This window comes from Pteronotus mesoamericanus, unplaced genomic scaffold, assembly GCF_021234165.1.
Source record: "Pteronotus mesoamericanus isolate MK-2021 breed Mesoamerican mustached bat unplaced genomic scaffold, CSHL_Meso_final scaffold_54, whole genome shotgun sequence".
Taxonomy (NCBI): Eukaryota; Metazoa; Chordata; class Mammalia; order Chiroptera; family Mormoopidae; genus Pteronotus; species Pteronotus mesoamericanus.
In genome coordinates this window covers 38,910,128-38,928,143 of record NW_026555321.1, presented here as the reverse complement: position 1 = coordinate 38,928,143, position 18,016 = coordinate 38,910,128, and the positions used below count along the sequence as shown (strand labels likewise).

At 40.6% G+C, this 18,016-nt stretch overlaps 1 protein-coding gene across 1 annotated transcript in view; it reads right to left on the bottom strand.

The window, feature by feature from the left end:
- Nucleotides 1-18,016, bottom strand: part of CACNA2D3 (calcium voltage-gated channel auxiliary subunit alpha2delta 3) — an 860,744-nt gene that overhangs the window by 158,757 nt on the left and 683,971 nt on the right. Inside the window, exons 25-27 of the mRNA XM_054595275.1 lie at nt 15,258-15,353; nt 10,269-10,390; nt 7,595-7,675 (exon numbers count right to left, since the gene is read on the bottom strand). Coding sequence (XP_054451250.1) covers nt 7,595-7,675; nt 10,269-10,390; nt 15,258-15,353 — 299 coding nt within the window. The remainder of the gene's footprint in view (nt 1-7,594; nt 7,676-10,268; nt 10,391-15,257; nt 15,354-18,016) is intronic.

Sequence of the window (18,016 nt, the reverse complement as noted above, 5' to 3'; positions counted from 1 at the left end):
ACATGAATGTTCACATCAACATCGTTAATAACAACTAAAAAGTAGGAAGAATCCACATGTCTATCAACTGCTAAATGGATAAATAAAATTCTGTATATACATACAATAGCATATCACTTGGCAATTTTAAAAAAACATATTGACACATGTTACAATATGGATGGGCCTCAAAAACATTAAGTTAAGTGAAAGAAACTGATCACAAAAGGCAACATATCGTGTGACTTCACTTATCTGCAATGTCCAGAATAGGCAAATTCATAGAGACAGAAAGGAGAATGCATAGAGGTTTCCTGGGGCTGGGGTGGGAATAAGAGTGTGAGTGTATGGGTGATTCTTTTTGGGATGTTGACATTGTTCTAAAATTAGATCATGGCCATGGTTATACTACTTCATCAGTTTACTAAATCCCAAAGAACTGTACACTTTAAATGAGTAAATCTTATAGTACATGAAATATAACACAAGAAAACTGTAAATAAACAAAACAAGATAAAATAGGAGGCAGCCTAGAATTACAGATTCCCATAAGCTGTAGTTTGTCAACCTCTGTTTTAAGGCATAGGTACATGAAAGTGTGAGTTTCAAAGTTTTAGTATGAATTGTGTCAAGATACTATAATGACATCCTCTATGCATGTTTTCACAGAGAATAGTACATAGCAATAAGCATTAACTAGTGAGTGGTGGTGGATGTAATTTATAGTCATTCTTAACACTGTAACAACATCAAAAATAATTTACTATAATAGTAACAATAATAACCATTACTGAGCACTCAACTATGAATATTTACCAAGTACTTAATATGTACAAAACTTTACATATATATAGTTTTTATATATATATAGTCATTATATGTGTGTGTGTGTGTGTGTGTGTGTATAAAATAATCATTATACCTCTCAACAGGAACCAAAGGGGCCTCCTGAAACTAGATTGAATCTGAGTATATGAAATATTCCACTATTGGTTAATAATAAAACAAACATTGATCTTTAAAGCTAGGCTGTTAGAAGTCCAAAGCACCAATTAACCTCATTTCATGAATTTAAAAACTCGGGCCCAGAATAAGAGGGGACAACAGCCCTGTGCTCACTCCCATGTCCTGGGTTCGCATTATCTTTAATGCTTAAATCTCACCCTGACCTCAAAAAGAAAGGTCTTAACTTGCCCATGCAGAACATATAAGCCAGGAATAAGGACCTGTTACCCTAAAATTCTGCTGCTGATTTTTGAGGGGAGGGTGTGCCAGGTCTTCGACTCAGGTTTATAAAAGTACAGTGACTCTTGGGAGTGAGTGTCCTGGAGTATTAACACAGAGGATCCAATTTCTCAAAACTCTGGGCTATTTTTATTCCTGGAGCAGCAACCTGCACCATGCCTGTCACTGGCCACCATGGTATGCTGAGCAGCTGATTTACGTGGTCAACTCTAACTGAAATTCTGCTGCAGACTTGTAATACAGCATGACCTGTAGCTGCATCACTAATCCACATCTATAAAGGTTGCTGTTGTCACTCCTACTGGCTTAGACCTCCTTTTGCCCCTGCAGTGCACCCATTTGTCAGCTTAAAAAAAACAAATGCCAAACACATAAAAAGCCCCATGCCATAGCTGACATTTAGAGCAAAGATTTGCTTGGGTTCTCCACCTGCTCCAGTCATTTGTCAACCTGCCCATCAGTCTTGCTTTTAGATCCTAGTAAATAGCCCCCAAATCTGAAAGACTCATTTGTGTCTCAGAGTACCCACCTGGAACATAGACACCACATGTATGAGGGATCTTGTTCAAGGTTCTTGGAGAAGTCTGTTCCCTTTGTTTGGAATGCTCTTCCCACAGATCTTTGCATAAGGGCTGCATCTCATCACTCAGGACTCTGCTCGTGTCACCTCCTTATGGATGCCTTCCCTGAGCCCCCACCCATCACCTGGAGAGGTAGCAGCTCCACCACACACCCATACACAGGTATGTATGAATGTGAGCATGCACACTGCCTTTGCCACCGCCGACCACACTTCATCTCTTTATTCTGATCTACATGTATTTTCTATAGAGCATTTACCATGCCTGGAAATTCCCTTTCTCTCCTTTCCTCCATTCATGTGATATTTGTCTGCATCTCCCACACAAATGGAAAGCCTCCATTGGCAGTACTTGGTCTCACTCAGCATTCTCAGAGTATTGCAGCACTGGGGTGGAATGGTTCTTCATGGGGCAGCTGTCACCCCAGCCTGGGGCAATGGGATGCCAGTAGCATTCTCTCATTGTATAAACAACAGTGCCCCCATTCTGAATGCTCTCTGGGGTGCTGGTTCATAGTTGTGTCCCCAGCACTGGGGACAGTGTTAGGTATGTATTTATTGAATGATTTAATTAAAAATGAAGAAATGAAAAAAGATCTTTCTGTAAAATAAGCCTACAAGGGAAAACACGGAGTATGAAAGCACCAACAGCTGGAGCTTGCTTGTCAGTTTACACAGCATTTCTCAGTCTTGCACCAAGTGACATTTAAACCAGATAATTCTGCCTTGTAGGATGTTTAGCAGCATTCCTGACCTCTACTCACTAGATGCCAGTGGTAAGGAAGTGTGCTTCCTTACCAGTTGTGCCAAAAATGTTTCTAGATGTTGTCAAATATCTGCTGGGGGGAAAAGCTGCCCCTAGTTGAGAACTAGTAGTTTAATCAATAAGTATTAATTTCTGCCAAGATAAAAAGAATCCCTTTGTGCAGATCTAACAAAGTAGAGATTTAACCACGCAGACTAGATACATGATCCTAATATACTATTTAACTCATATATACCAAATATGTAAAATTCCACCAAAGAAATGGTGTCAAGCTGAATGTTTGCCTATATGATTTGCCAACATTACCCATCCAATACAAATGAAGAGTCTATGTTAAATAGTACACTCAGTTTAAATAACACAGCTGACAATAATAGCTAATGGTCAATGATGTTAATCAATCTCTTTCCTAATTAGCTGGTTGAAATGGAATCTTTTGTCCTATCACCAAGCATTCCTCTTTATCACGCTGCCTAGAATTATACAAATGAGACCACATAACCTGCATTTTCAAAATTCTCCCATTGAACGAATTAATGTGTCTAATATGGTCTATATTCCTTGCAAAGGAACAGTCTGGCACATCAGCCCCCCAGCCTGTTTCCCCCCAATTTGCTAAAAATCATCAGATTTTACCTAACATAAAATGTTGGCATGTAAATTATTCCTCAAAAAATCTGCTTTTAAAATTTTCTGTGAAAATCTAATGCCTCTAATATCTCTAATCTCTGCTGCTGCTGCAATGAGCTATTCTAAGTATCATGTTTTATGCTCGGACCTCAGACAAGACATCCGCTAATGCAGAGGTAACTTCTGGGTTAACATAATTGCCATTAGGATGGGACACTAAACAGTTTTTTATTCCTTAAAATATCCATGTTGGTCTGTTATTGTATGTTACTCACATATTACTATACTGAGGATTGGTGTTTAAGCTGCTGAGCATCTCCCTTAGCATTTTAGCCAAACACTGTGCTCCTACTGTCTGGAGAGTAAATTTCACAAGCTTATGCATCTACCTATGACAGGTAAAAATGAATCCCATCTTCCTCGAGCCACTTGTTCAGTCAATGTTTTAGACAAATTTACCACATGTTAGCCCTTGTACCATGAATAACAAAATGACTGGGACGGTCTTTCTTTACCTTTGGAGAGTTTACAATTTATTTAAGAAATCAAATTGGAACACATTGGGGGAGATTTTAGATTTTAATATGTTAAAATTTACATTTTAAAGCAAATGCAAATAATTTGGAATTTGTTACCTATTATTTTGAAAATCCAGAAATCTGAACTTCTTAAAAATTGAGATTGGGTATTTTGTATTTGTCAGAGGGAAGGTCTAGAAAGAGAATAGGAAGATCAGACAAACACTCCATGAAAGAAAAGAAGTTTCTTGCACAATTACACCTTCCAACTTTTCTCAGTTCCTCCCATCTGTTCATTCCTCTCTTTCTTGAGGTCATTTCTGTCCAAATATGGAGGAAGCAGGGCCTATGACTATTAGTCACCATGGCCCAGTCTCTCCATTGAGAGTAAGTGGAGAATTAATGCTATTATCTAGGTAATTTATGGAACTCAAGTCATAATAACTAAATAAGGGCAGAACAGGTTTCTACAAGTTTAATTCAGTTTATAGAATTCCTATCAAGGATTGATACACTATGTTTCAGGTATTCCATTGGATTATTCTCTGAGGGACATAAGATGAACAGAACAAAGTCTTTGACCTCTAGGACCTTCTAGATAATTGGTTAGCTTTTCATTTCACCTGCTTGCTCTGTGTAGATGTGGCTTAAGAAATAACTTACTGAATATATTGCAGTCTCTGGGGACAAGGAAGTTTATGTCATTTATAGAGCCTGCTTATTATTCATTTATATGTAGAGTACCTGATAAAAGTAAGAGGCCAGAAATTTTTTATTGAATAAATGAAGGAATCAATAGAGATGCTGCCAACATGAATATAAAAGTGGGTTACCCCAAATCCTCGCATTTTTATACATCTTCATATACAGGTATTTTCTTGTTTAGTTTCTCATTTTATTCTCAAGTCAACTTAGAGTAAGGTGATAGAGGCAATGATCTCAATCTGATTTTAGACTGATCTTCAGAGATCTAAGACCACATATTTAGTAAGTTATAGAGTGAGTGACAAATCTTTGTGGACCTTACAGTCCAAGGTTTGTGTTTCCAATAGCAACAGAAAAATGAATTAGGGGTGTGACACACACAGAAGGCCCCAGGCCTGGAAAGACTTGGTAGGTCAAAGACAAAGTCCTACCTCTTCCCCCTTTGCAGTGGGAAAGCAATACAAAAAAAATTCAGCATACTAGTAGCAGCTGGAGAGTTGGCAGGTTACTCAAGAGAAGGACTGTAAGCAATGTCATAGGCCAAGAAGATGGATGGGGCCCATTTATGCACTGGGGCTGACATATAAATGGAGTCCTGCCCAGTTTGACTGCCCTTTCTTCAAAGATGTCATTGACAGATGAGTATCTAAATGTTTTTGTTTAAAATTGAAAACAAGAAAAAAAAGTAAGACAAGAATAAAACAAAACAAAACAAGAATCTCTTTCTACTCCAAACAGACACACGTAGCCAAGGAACATGAGAATACCAAATCAGGCCTGGGAGCCGTGCTGGCCTTTCAAAGTAGTCCTTGATAATTATTTGCAAAATTATACACCTTTCTTTTCAGATAAATTTCAATTTAACACAAGGATTTCATTGAAACCCCAAGTGACTGCCAGTTGGCTGGATCTCATCTGCTGTTGGAGGCACACTGGCGGGGGACAAGCCTGCTCACATATTCCATGTTCACCTGCCAAAACCAGGCGTCTTCCCCAATTAAAATGGCCTTTTTTTATTTTAGACTGGTAAACAATGTCTACTTAATTTGAGGAAAATACACAGAAGAAAGTTACGGAACCTAATCACATAGTGACATGATGGGTGAGTCAGAGTCAATGAAACTTGGGGGAAGTGCTGAAGAGGCCACTCTCCTTCTGAAGACGGAAAGGTCCTCCTTAGGTCATTGCCATCATGGTGCTGCATCCGTGGCAGCCTTCAAGATCAAACTGAGCAAATCTGTTTTATCTTATGTCTACCAAACACACTGAGAAAAGGAAGGTTAATAATCGCCAGATTTAAACGGTAAGAACTAAATACAGTTCCAGAGATAACCTTGCTTCTTTATCTTGCTCTGCTATTATCTTTTGAAAACGGGGATCAGTTGACACTTACTAAGCAACAAACAAGAGAATGTGTCTTCTACCCACTCAAGGTGGTCCCTGGCCAGCTGTATAATTCAACAGTAGACAGGCAAACCCTTTGGAAAAGTCATGTTTTTCTCCAGACTGTATGTACAGTGTCCAAGCTGAATCCATGGTTCACCCACACTCAGTCAAATACACATTTATGACATATAAGATACTTAGAAACATTTGGGCATAGTTTATGAACTTGGGCAGAAGTGGCTTGGAAGGGCACAGTCATCTCAGGGTCAACACAGAGCATCCTTTGTGATGAATGAGAAACCTAAGGAGGTTTTATAAAGAAATTTCAAACAGAGAGAGAGGCAGCATTGGTCAGACCATGTCACTGACTGGTGCTGCATGTGGCACCAGCTGCAGAGAGATAACACGCCTCCAGAACTAGCTGGCTGGGTCAGCCTAAAGGTTAGCAAGTCTGACCTCTTTTAAGCACACATAAATCTTGCTGAGTTAAAATAATGATCCTGTCTCCTACTTTCCTTAAGGAACATGAGATGCCAAGTGACAAAATTTGAAGACAGCAGCCATGAATCCTCAGAGTCCTTATCTCCTGGCTGATTAGTTACAGATCTGCCTAGCTCAAGATGAGCTATAGGTCAGATACATAAGACTGTCATACTTGCTATACCCAATAAACCATATATTTATAGGGACAGTTATGGGAAACTGTCCCCAAATCTTTCAATACCTGTTAATATAATTATGATGCATAGGCTTAAATCAGAAATAAAATGGGAAAGAAAACCTGCTGTTTCCTAGCCAAAGAATAACCACTTCAAACCTGTCTGCTCTATTCGCATTCCTTCCCACAAATATTTGAGAAGACACAGAAGTTGATATTCAAAGTCACCCTCCAGTACAACTTATTGAGGGAGACTGCTCCAAAACAAAAATGATTCCCTTTGGTAAATCTAGATAGTACCAGGATGGAGCTTGGAAAGTCTTACCCATCCATCAGTCAATGGATTCAACAATTATTTATCAGAAATGGATGATGTGCCAGACATGCTTTTAAGCTCCACTTTTCTCAGCAGCTGTACTCCAACGAGGGCTTATGGCAGTTTCTGGCTGTTTAGGCTAAACACCACCAGAGAAAGTTCCCAGCCAGCCACAGATATCTACTGACACTCCTGAGAGCTAGAGAGATAGGAAAAGCCAGAAACAGATTTTCTTTTCTTTTCTTTCTTTTTCTTTCTTTCTTTCTTTCTTTCTTTCTTTCTTTCTTTCTTTCTTGGCAATTCAAGACTCTCAATTGTGAAATGTTTTGGCTTTCTCAAACCCGGCACCTGCAGATACATTTAACTCTAATTCCTCGGGGGGATTAGGGTGATGAAAATCTTAGGCTTGCTGGAGAAGGGCACATTTCGGCTTGTAGTTGCCTAAAACAATCCCACCCTACAATGTCCTTGTATGCCCAGCGAGATCCTAATGATGTAAGAGTGTAAGATCAGGCATTTTCTCTAAATGAGCATGCTGCCTACTGCTGGAAAAGTCTCCTCCACACACACCAACATTTCTTACTGGCTCGAGTTTAAGAATAAAAGTCCTGGGAAAGATTTCTGTTTTTATATCAAATACAACCAGCTGCCAGAGCCTGGGATTGGAGGAGATGATACCAAGCTGAAAAGGGAGTAATTTAAATTTTTTTTCCTTTGAAAATAAACTTCCTCATACACAGAAGTAGTTCACTGGCCAGATAAGTGAATGCCTTGCTTGCTTTACATTCATTGATTGAAATCCACTGTTTACCTGCCACCACGGGAGATTTCCGTTCATCCAGGAGCTGGATGGAGGTACTTGCTGTCACCACATTGCTTTTGTTGACTGTTCCTATAAGGAGGAAAACCAAAAATGGAGATAGTTCTAGTGCACATGTTAAGAGAGTAATCGTATTGGCTCATGGTCACCAGTGCTGCAGATGGTGCCGGGGCTCGCTTCCCAGGACCCAGAGCTGGCCTGCTGTCAGCACAGGTGCTGGGTAGCCTCCCTCCCCCACTGAGGGAATCAATGCACCGAGTCATGGCCACCCTCCATGTTCAGCTTCTTCCCATCAAAATTATTGATCACCATGGAGGGAACACATTTTTTTTTCTCATTTGTGGTTACTAATTGCAGTGTTTACTTGTGTCAGTAATCATATTTATATTGCCTTTCTAAATATAGCCATGGAGAGCTGCATGAGATAAAGTTTTGAAATTATTTTATAAGGAGTTGAGAACTTCGGGTCTGATTTGTTAGTTAAAACTTTACTGAATTATAAAATTCTAATTGTAAGTCCAGTTTTTTCTTAGCAATACCATTATAAACAGGGATAGAATTGCAATGCAATTCTTACTCTTTGTAATGTTCTAATAGTAAGGCATTAGTGTCAAGAGATTTTTATTACTAACAATGATTCCAATAATCATGAATTAAAAGATGCTGAGCACAAATTCCTAGCCAGTTCTTGCCTTATAAAAGATGTCCAATGAATGTGAGTTAAATGGAATTGAGAAGCAGAAAAAAGGCAGACCTGAATTTGAATGCCCTTATGACCAAAACAATTAAGAATTTCTCCTGGACCAAGTCTAAGCATTAATGAAAACCAGCTTGTTTTCCAGAGTGTACAGGTATTCAACACACAGTCACAAAAAAAAAAAAAAGAGAGAGAGAGAGAGCTCTCCACTATAACATTGGTGATTTTTAACATTTTCCTCTGAATCTAAAAGAGCCATGAAATCTTCTAAGATATTATGTCATCCATAACTTTACCATGAAAAAGGTGAATTCGTTTCATTACATGATTTCATTGAAAGTTAAATGAAAACCCACTTGCCAAAAGCCAATTAGGCAACAACCTTAATCAGAATTCATTTTTACCAGACAAAATTCTTTGTAGGAAAAACGGTGAATAATAACCAAGCAAACTAAAACAAGAGGCCATCCAACACATGCACGTACATATAGCACTTTTGGGGGTGCTCACATCTCCCACAGCTCCTTTTGGTCCAGTTTTGGGCAAGAGCTATTCCGTTACAAAGAATAACTTAGTGATTCCAACCCAGATCTATTAAGCTAAGTTCTATATTTTTTGTTTTGTTTTGTTTAGAGGACTGTGAAAAAGAAAGTATTAGGAGACTGAATGATAAAAGAAGACATTATTGGTAGGTTTGCAGCAGAATGAGAAAGTCCACAACCATAGTTGACATGTGCAACAATGAAGTATGACACCAATAACAAAAAGAATGATCTCTAGTCACCTGGAAGTTTATGTTTGAGAACACACATGTGCATGGGCATGAGTACACATAGGTCTCCGTCAGCAAAGGAGCACAGACTTCAGGAATCTCAGATCAAATGGAACCTAATGATAATCTTGCCGAAAATCCCACTCAGCAGGGGAATTTCAGTAATAACATTTCACCTTTTCTTAAATATTTTCATTAATAAGGGACCTTCTTTTTAATTAGTCCATTAAACAAAATATTAGACAACTCTCATCATCATGTCTTATGCAGATTTCAGAAGGACTTTTTCTGAAGGTGTTCTCATTCATGGAAATGAAATGGGGAAGCTTTGACACTAAGCATTTGAGAGCCTCCATTAGGGTTGACTTAAGAATGCTTATATGAGGTCAATACAAAAGGCCCTGATATGAAACATAAGTACGGACTGAACTGTCCAGAGCAATCCAAGTTCACAGAGCTGGGTCTTATTCATCTCCAACATTTCTACGATGCATAGAGCCTGACACAGAATGAACACTGACAACATTGGATACATGAGACAAGAAAAAGCCAAGGACAATTGGAAAGCATTTCTAGTCTGGCTTGCTGCTACAACTCACTGGAATAAGACAGTGCTCAGTTTTTTTTCTGGAGGGGGCTGACTTTTTTTTTTTTAATATAATATCATAAAATCTTCGGACTGGAAAAATCATTGGCTACATGCCCCCTCATTGGTCATTACAGCCTTCTGTCAGGAGAGCACAGTCTATACAAACTCTTAGTCCTTACTCCTGTGTGTTGATTTAAATCAGTTCCATGCTGATGGGGAGCTGTGGGCCTCCAAAGTGATGTGACTTGCTGAAGGTTTTGGCAAAGGATGTTATGTCTGCCTGAACTTTCTTTAAATACGGCCATGACAGCATTCAAAAAAAATCTTCGGAGAAGTTTGTATTTAAATTCCACACCATACAAAATAATGGTCCTGCTTTTGAAATGTTCATTGCAAAACCTGGCTAAGCAAAAAGCGCTTCATTTAATTTGGGGCTGTTACACTTGTACAACAAGTCACTGGTTCAGTGCTGGGCTGATATTCAGCACTGGCTGTTAAGGCTGAATTTGGCTCCCCTCAGTACTCAGCAGATTCCCCCATGCTCATCAGGCAATGCTAGGCCAGCAGGACCTGATGACACAGGCCCACCTCCAACAAGGACACCCACCTGTGCTGAAGGGGATGGAGTAAACGAAGCTCCCTGGAATCTGCTCAGCAGCTCTTCGGTACCAAAGAGGGAAATGGTCTGCATTAAAAATATTCTCCTTGTCTCCAGCTTTCAGGAAGTCCCTTGAAATGGAAAAGAATGAGAAGAGAACAGCACCTCTCAGGTAAGGAAAAGCCAGACCTGGGTGCATCCCACCAGCCTTTGTTAGGTAAAAACAGTGTTGGCCTTTAGAATGTCAACCTGTCTTTCTGAGAGGGCCTGTGTAACTAGATGTACCCCTGATGATTCAGAAATATTTTACAGAGCCCTGGCAGTCAGAATCCCAGTGAGTAAAATGATTTTTCCTAGTATATCTAGTGAACTAACAAAGCCTCCAGAAATGATATTAGAAAACCAAAGGGTAGTCAGAAAGCTTTGTCTTACCTTAAAACCCACCACATAGACACAGCCTCGGAAGGACCAACTTATTAATTAGATCTCACTCTTATTAGAAAAAGTTTAAAGGAGGTAAAGTGGGCCATATGGAGAACTTTGCACTCTTCCCTCATCCCTAGTCTCCAGCCAAATAGGACTGCTGCCGGTCCCTCCATCCCATGCCATCCCCTGTCTATGGGGCTTCTTTTATCTGGAAGGCTACATGTACTCTCCCTCTATCTCTTCCTGTTAAAGTCTTACTCATTTCAAGGTGTGCCTTAAATACCACCTACCATACAAATCCACAAAGTCCCATGCAAGTGCTTGCCCCACTCTGGGGCCTACAGCTTCAGGCCCTCACACCCAATCTTCCCTTCCCTTGGCTTGATCTGCACAATTGTCATGCCTCCATCCCAAGCCACCTGAGGTCTTTGAGAAAAGGAGCTTTTGTTCATGTTTTTCCATCCTTCTACAGCCCTAAATGTACTGAAGTCCCAATGACAGCTGCTTTCTTGACTTATTGCCAGAGTCATGTCTACTCTCCAGCACCTGAGTGCTTTGTCTTGGCTGATATGGTCCCACTCAGGGAAGAAAATAACTAACTGGTTAGTCCACACTCTGCAGAGATTGTTCAGGAAGGGAGACCAATTAGGGGACAATGTGTATGCAAGGAAAAGGCTACTAGTTGAACCAAAAATGGCACCATTTTCAATCCAGCCATTTGCAGCATGGAGTTGGATCATATAGACCATGGAGAGAAATACTCAGATACTCTCTATTGTTTCACCATGGTTGAATTTATATGCTAAATCATAACTAGTTGGTTATTAGAAAATACTTGTACTTGGCATCCAGTTTAGTAAAAAATTCTGTAGTTTTACAGTATGGCCAGTATGAAGTGACCCCTTGATCTCCTTCAAAGATACAGGACTCCTCTGATAGGAAGCCCACGCTGTTGGAGGCCACCCTCACAGTTTGTAGGCAGCACTGAACTGTGCCTCTCTGTACCTTACACTAGCATGTGCTAATTCCTCTATAAGGCAGAGATCTTATTTTTCTTGACAATCCCAGGTCCTAGCATTCATTTGGCACTCTGTATATGCTTAATGATCACAGAATATATCAAATTTTATATCCAGATAAAAAGCATCTCAAGTAGTAAAGACAATTTGCTACATCTTCTCTAAATAACACTCCTCAGTTCTTTCAAATTTCCTCGTAAGTATGGACATCTTTCTGTGTAAGGGTTCTATTTGGTTAACACCCTTAGGAACTTTTGTGCTACTGGACCTGGACATAGTAGACCAAAAATGGTCTGACCTTGCTGCCTACATGTGCTTACTGATTCTCACCAACAGGATGATGCTCCAGAAATTAAAATATCATTTTTTTTTTAACCTGGAAAAAGCACCATGCTCTTATTCAGAAGGCCATCTTTGAAGCCATGAGCAAGACCAAAAACACACAGGGACCCCTGGGCTCTATAGAATGCTGGATGCAGGGAGTTCTGTACCGATGGCACAGACAGCTCCTCTTGGCTCTGCTACATTGCATGGGAATGTTTGCCAATCCTAAAATCATAAGGCTTCACAGATATTGAAATGTGAGGTTTTACATTTTTTCTTTGGGTATGAGGGTCTTCATAAACCTCCTTGGACAGTCATGGGAAGGAGACAGTTACCCAGCCTTGCCTGGGTGGAATGAACAGCTGCTTCCACACTAGACCATGGGCACAGACATGACATGGTCTCTTGTGTCACTTCTGGTCGCTGGGGAGATGAATATAACCACATGGAGGAAGGCACCCTTGACATGCAGATGCTATAACGGGCCCTTCTATAGTCATGGTGGGTGGGATAGTCTTGGTTAGAAGGTGTGAGGGGGTCCTCACTTAGCCCGATGGAGACATTCAGGCTTTGGGGATGGCAGGCAATAGGTCTGGAACACTGCACATCTGAGTGCCTAGTGCCTACTGCCTAGAACCAGACCGTGATGGAGGCGGGAACAGCACTCAGGAGCCCTCAGAGCTCTGCTGTGGATGTGAGAGGGTCTGGTTGCCAGGAAACCTTGGGCGGGGGTGGGGTGCTGACAACTACCAAGTAGTGATTCAGAAGGAAGCAGGAAGGAGAGACCTGATTCTATGGAATCTATGAAAATGTTCTTCAGGAAGATAGATTCTTCTGGGTGAGATAAATCCCTCTTCTGTGTCCCAGGGGCTGTAGTGGTATTGTGTGAAATGGGTCTAGGTTTCAGACATAGCTGAATGACCTTGAGTCAGTTACTGAGTCTCATCTACAAAATGAGAATAGTAATATTACACTTACTGGGATACCATCAGATTACACAGCACTATAAGTCAGAGGGCTATGTAAACTGAAAATGCTCAAACAAATATATGGGATTCTTAAAGCCCAAGAGCTTCTTTCATTCTCTGTGGTTCAAATGGAAGCCATAAAGTACTCATATCTGAAAGTTAGGACTGTGGGGGAGATAGAGCAGTAACTATAGTGCAGAGGCCCACATCACTGGATGTTGTGCATGCGACCTATGATCCAAGAGGCCACGTTCAGAATATACTGTTAATACTGGGGATGATGGCAGGTTATGAAGGCCATGAACTATAATGGAAACACTTCCTAGAGAAGGCAGTGGGGATAGGAGATGGAATCCTGGCATAGGGGGCTGATGATAGTAACCTCTATCTAACATCTAATAGTTCATCTATAGGGGGTGGGAACTTGGTATCTAGTACTCTCCCCCAAACTTTGACCTCTTTCTTGTATGCCCTTTTAAAAAAAGAAATCCTAAAAATGTTCTAGCCCTAGGTAATAGAGTGTATCCAATTAATTGGATCTCAATGAATACCATTTGATTGGAGGGGGTAGGCAGGTCTATGATCCTAAGACAATAGAACTCAGGGTGCCTCTATATGAATCAATGATATACATTTCTTGAAGACAAATGAATTATTTCATCCATCTAGATATCTATTGAGTGCCCACTCTGAGTCACTGTAATATCACAGAGAATAGGACTCATAGTTGTAGCTATTTCTAGCTTCCAAAAGCAGTTTCATATCTATGATTTTTTTGGTCTTCACAGTAACTCGGGGAGGTCATCACCCCCATTTTTCAGATGCAGAGAGTGAAGGAAATGAGTGAGACAAGTCAGGTGCACATCTCAGCAATCTGAGTGTCATGTGGTCATGTTTCAACTGCCATGACAGCACAAATAACAGGCGAGCAAGGTGCCATGTTCTGTGGCTGTTATTTTCTTATTTGTTTTAATCTCAAAACTAGCAGCAACCTTCATCCTGGAGCATTAGACAACCTATCCCTGTGTCTCCCTTTGCCTCTCTGGATCCTAAAGAGAGAAGACGATGTATTTCTAAACACTTCTATTTCTTTCTAGAACTTGCCCTCTGAAAAAATAACTGTGCAAGGGTAAAGGGTAAAAGAGGGCTTGAAAAAAATCAAGTTACAACTATAGGCAACTTCCGAAATAACAAATTTGAGATGCTGAGAAAGTCCTTGAATAGGCCTTAAAAGCAAGTCCACAGAAAACCTAAAAATGCATCAACCTGCCAGACACCAGACTTGGTTTTATGATTTCATCTATTGGTGTCAGGGCCTCATCTAACAGAGGCAAGAGCACTGCTGCACTGGGATGGATGGAAAGGAGCCCCTGCTAGGTTAATACCTCTTGGTTATTCACCACCCGGTATCCCAAAGATCAGGGTGCATGAGGTTCTCCAATAATCTCTGAACTCTCAAACATACACTTTGCAAACTTTCTGAATCTTAGACTTCATTTGTTCCTGGCCTAACAAGGTCTTTTGCTTCAGAGAAAAGAAACTGAGAACTTATGAACAGGCTCTGAAAAGACTTCCCAGTTCACACCAACTCTGGACAAACACCAGTGTGAAGAGTTAAGGCCCTGTGGCTCTCTGAAGACACAGGGACTGAGCAGTGGTTTTAGGCACCTGGGTCCTGGATTGGGCAATGCTCTGCACACTGTCCTTCTGAGTGTCTTTGGAAACACAAGGGAACATTGTCCAATGGAGTGACACCACATTGCCTGCCCCTGGGTGTGGGCTCTGAAGGCCCTCAGTCTCCGTGCAGAAGCACAGAGGTTTATCAAAATGTACACAACACTTAAATAGCAGACTCAGAATACTGATTCTTAGACAGGCAGGAATTCCTCAGCAGAGCTGTGGACCAGCTGAACTCTCTGAAGCCATGTGTCAGGGGATGAGCCGTCCTCCCTCTGGCTGCCCCCCCAGCAGGCTCACCAGTTTCAGAGTTCTGAAATGACTCATCAGGGTGGGAGAGGACTCCAGGACAGTGGACAGAAGCCAACAAGCCTGAAGAACAAAGGGTTGTGGAAGGGCCAGTGGGCAGGTGAACACACACGCTGCGGCCCCCATGGTAGAACAGAGAACAAAAATGTCAACAGGCCTGGGGTGGCCTGAATTTTGTTTCTACCAGTGGTGGAATCGAGACATGAAATCAGCATCCCTTTGAACTTTCCATCTCAGGATCTCCCTCAGCCCTGGGGAGGACCCCTCCTACTTACTGATTGGTGAGCTGCTCAGCCCCAACAAACAGGTTGATTCTCGAGAGGCCCGTGCGAGTGCCGAGGAAGGCAGCCTCCACGCCCTTGTCAGAATTCCTGCAACACAGCAGCAGATGTCAGGGAGGCTCTTCCAGACAGTGAGAAGTTAATAGCTTTTGCATTTTAAGACTCATGGAATGTTTTATGAAATAGCAGTTTTGAAACCTGAAATTTAAAAAGAGATTATAGAAACACACACACACATACACCCCACCCCGCCAAGCACAGAATGCAAACTACTATCACTTATAAAATTTTCATCCTAATCCTTGCAAGAAAATCTAAGAACTCCATGACAACAAAGGCATCATGAGAAAATGCACCCCCAAAGCTAAATAAGCACACCTTTATCACAAGTTTCTGGGTGCAAGTTCAGAGAGGGCAGGCTGAGAATGAAAACAGCTTTAAGGAGAGGAAACAAATCCTGAAAGAGAGCTTTTTGCATTGATGCTACAAAGTCTGGATTTGGTCCTGAGACCATTTGTGGAATCAGTCACCAGTAAAAATAAGCAACTGAGCCACTGTATCAAATCTGTAGCATCTTACAGTTTGGAAATGTCTAGGCCTTGAATTCAACACCATCTGCAGGCACCAACATGTGATTTCTACCAGAGAATAGTCTTATCCTCACCACCAATGCCAGTGAGATGAGTAAAGAAATGGCTTCTTCCAATAGCCCTGCGGATGCCATTCACAGGCTTCTATCACCTTAACAAGAAAAGTCACTTGAAAATCCACTAGAGTTTTTTTTTTTTCAACTTCCAAGGTTTTTATATTTAAGCATGTTCTTTAGGATATTTGCAATGCATATTTCTTTTTAAAAAATCAACTGGTTTTCTCAACAAATACATAATTTTATTTTCAATAAAAGTATGAAGAGAATACTGATTATTGAGTTTGCTTCCCTGCCGCGGGTGCTAGTAACAATTTGATCTGATGCATTACCCATGTCATCTGCAATATAAGATCATTTGGTTACTTGATCTTTATGGTAGTCAAAGTGGTCAATACTACTTTTAAGTATTTAGGGGTGAATAAAAACCAACATTATGCATTTGTTTCTGCTTGTAGCCAATACCGAATTGGAAAGCCAGGCTGCCCAATCAGTTACAGATGTGGACTACAAAGCGAGCTACCATTTTGGAAATCTTTAGCATGTGTTAGGAGTGAATCAGCAAACTTTGCACAGGATTTTGAGTTTCATGAAAGCCTGAAAGAAACATTTCCACATCAACTAGACAATGCAATCACAAGAAAGGCTCTGGCTCTGTCCTAACATCTCAGGAAATAGGATGCATGTAGGTAAGCATTCCAAAAACACCCCAAGTCTAATGAGAATGGTAGTCTCTTTGGAGCTTCAGGCTCATGTATTAAATTGTCTCCTAACATCTCTATTTGGGAGACTTAGAGTCATTTTAATCTTAAAATGACTGGTGTGGCTCAGTGGGTTGGGTGTGGCCCCACAAACCTAAAGGTGACCAGTTTGATTCCCAGTTGGGGCACGTGCCCGGGTTGCATCCCCATTTGGGGGCATGTGAGGGGTAACCAACTGATAATTCTCTTACACATCAATGTTTCTCCCCCTCTTGTCCTCCCTCCCTTCCCCTTTCTCTAGAAATAAATAAATAAAATCTTTTAAAAATATGTTTAGAAAAGAACTTTGGCCAAGTCAAGTCCCAAATCTGCTCTGCCTTTGTTCCCATCCTAGGAAATGGTACCAAGTTATTCATGTCATAAACCTTGAGAATGATCCTTGACAGTTCATCTGACATCCCCTGACACAGCAAACCCATCATCAAGCCCTGTGGGTCTTACTTCAGAAGCATGGCACATGGGCACCTCTCCTCTCTGCGCCCACTGCCACTGTCCTGTCCAAATGGCAAATCCCTGGGAATGCCTCTAGTATTTTTCTTACCCCATTACAACCCATTCCCCAAAGAGTGGTAGAAGGATCTTTAAAAATACAAATTAACCAGGTCCTTCTTAAAACCCTTCAATGATTTTCCAGTACTCTTGAATAAAAAGTCCATTATCTTAAACTGGATTCCCAAGGTCCTGAATCACCTGTCTCCTGTACAACCTCATCTCCCAATATGTTCCAACCTACCCTTTATTGGCCTTCTTTAAATTCCTCCAATATGTCAAATACTCTCTTACTTCAGGGCCTTTGCACATGTTATTCTACTTTCCCGAAATGCTCCCCAGCCCTTGAACTAGTTCCTGCTCAGAAAAGCCTTCCCTCTCTTCAATCTCTACTCTAGGTCTTGTTACGATTTACATGCTGTTATTTTCTTTCAACACAGTTACCAAAATTCTTAATAAGGTAGCATACCATACACCACAGGTGCTATGATGGTAAGGACCATGTTTAGTTGAGTTACCTCTATTTCACCAACACCTAGTTTCATCCCTGGCACATAACAAACATGTAATCAATATTTGATGAATGAATGAATGAATGAATGAATGAATGAATGGAAATGAGACCAGAATGGACAGGATAAAAGAAAATATACAAAGGTAAATATAAATAAGGAAATCAATGAATAAAGAACAGAAAAGGAAAGAGAACTGGATAATGTATGATATGAAAGTATCAGAATAATAAATGATTTTCTTACTATTTTAAATCTTTAACAGCTCACTTAAAATAGTAGTAAATATAATAATAATAAATAGTGTTAATAAGCGGCTGATTAATAAACCTTTTCTTTGACAAC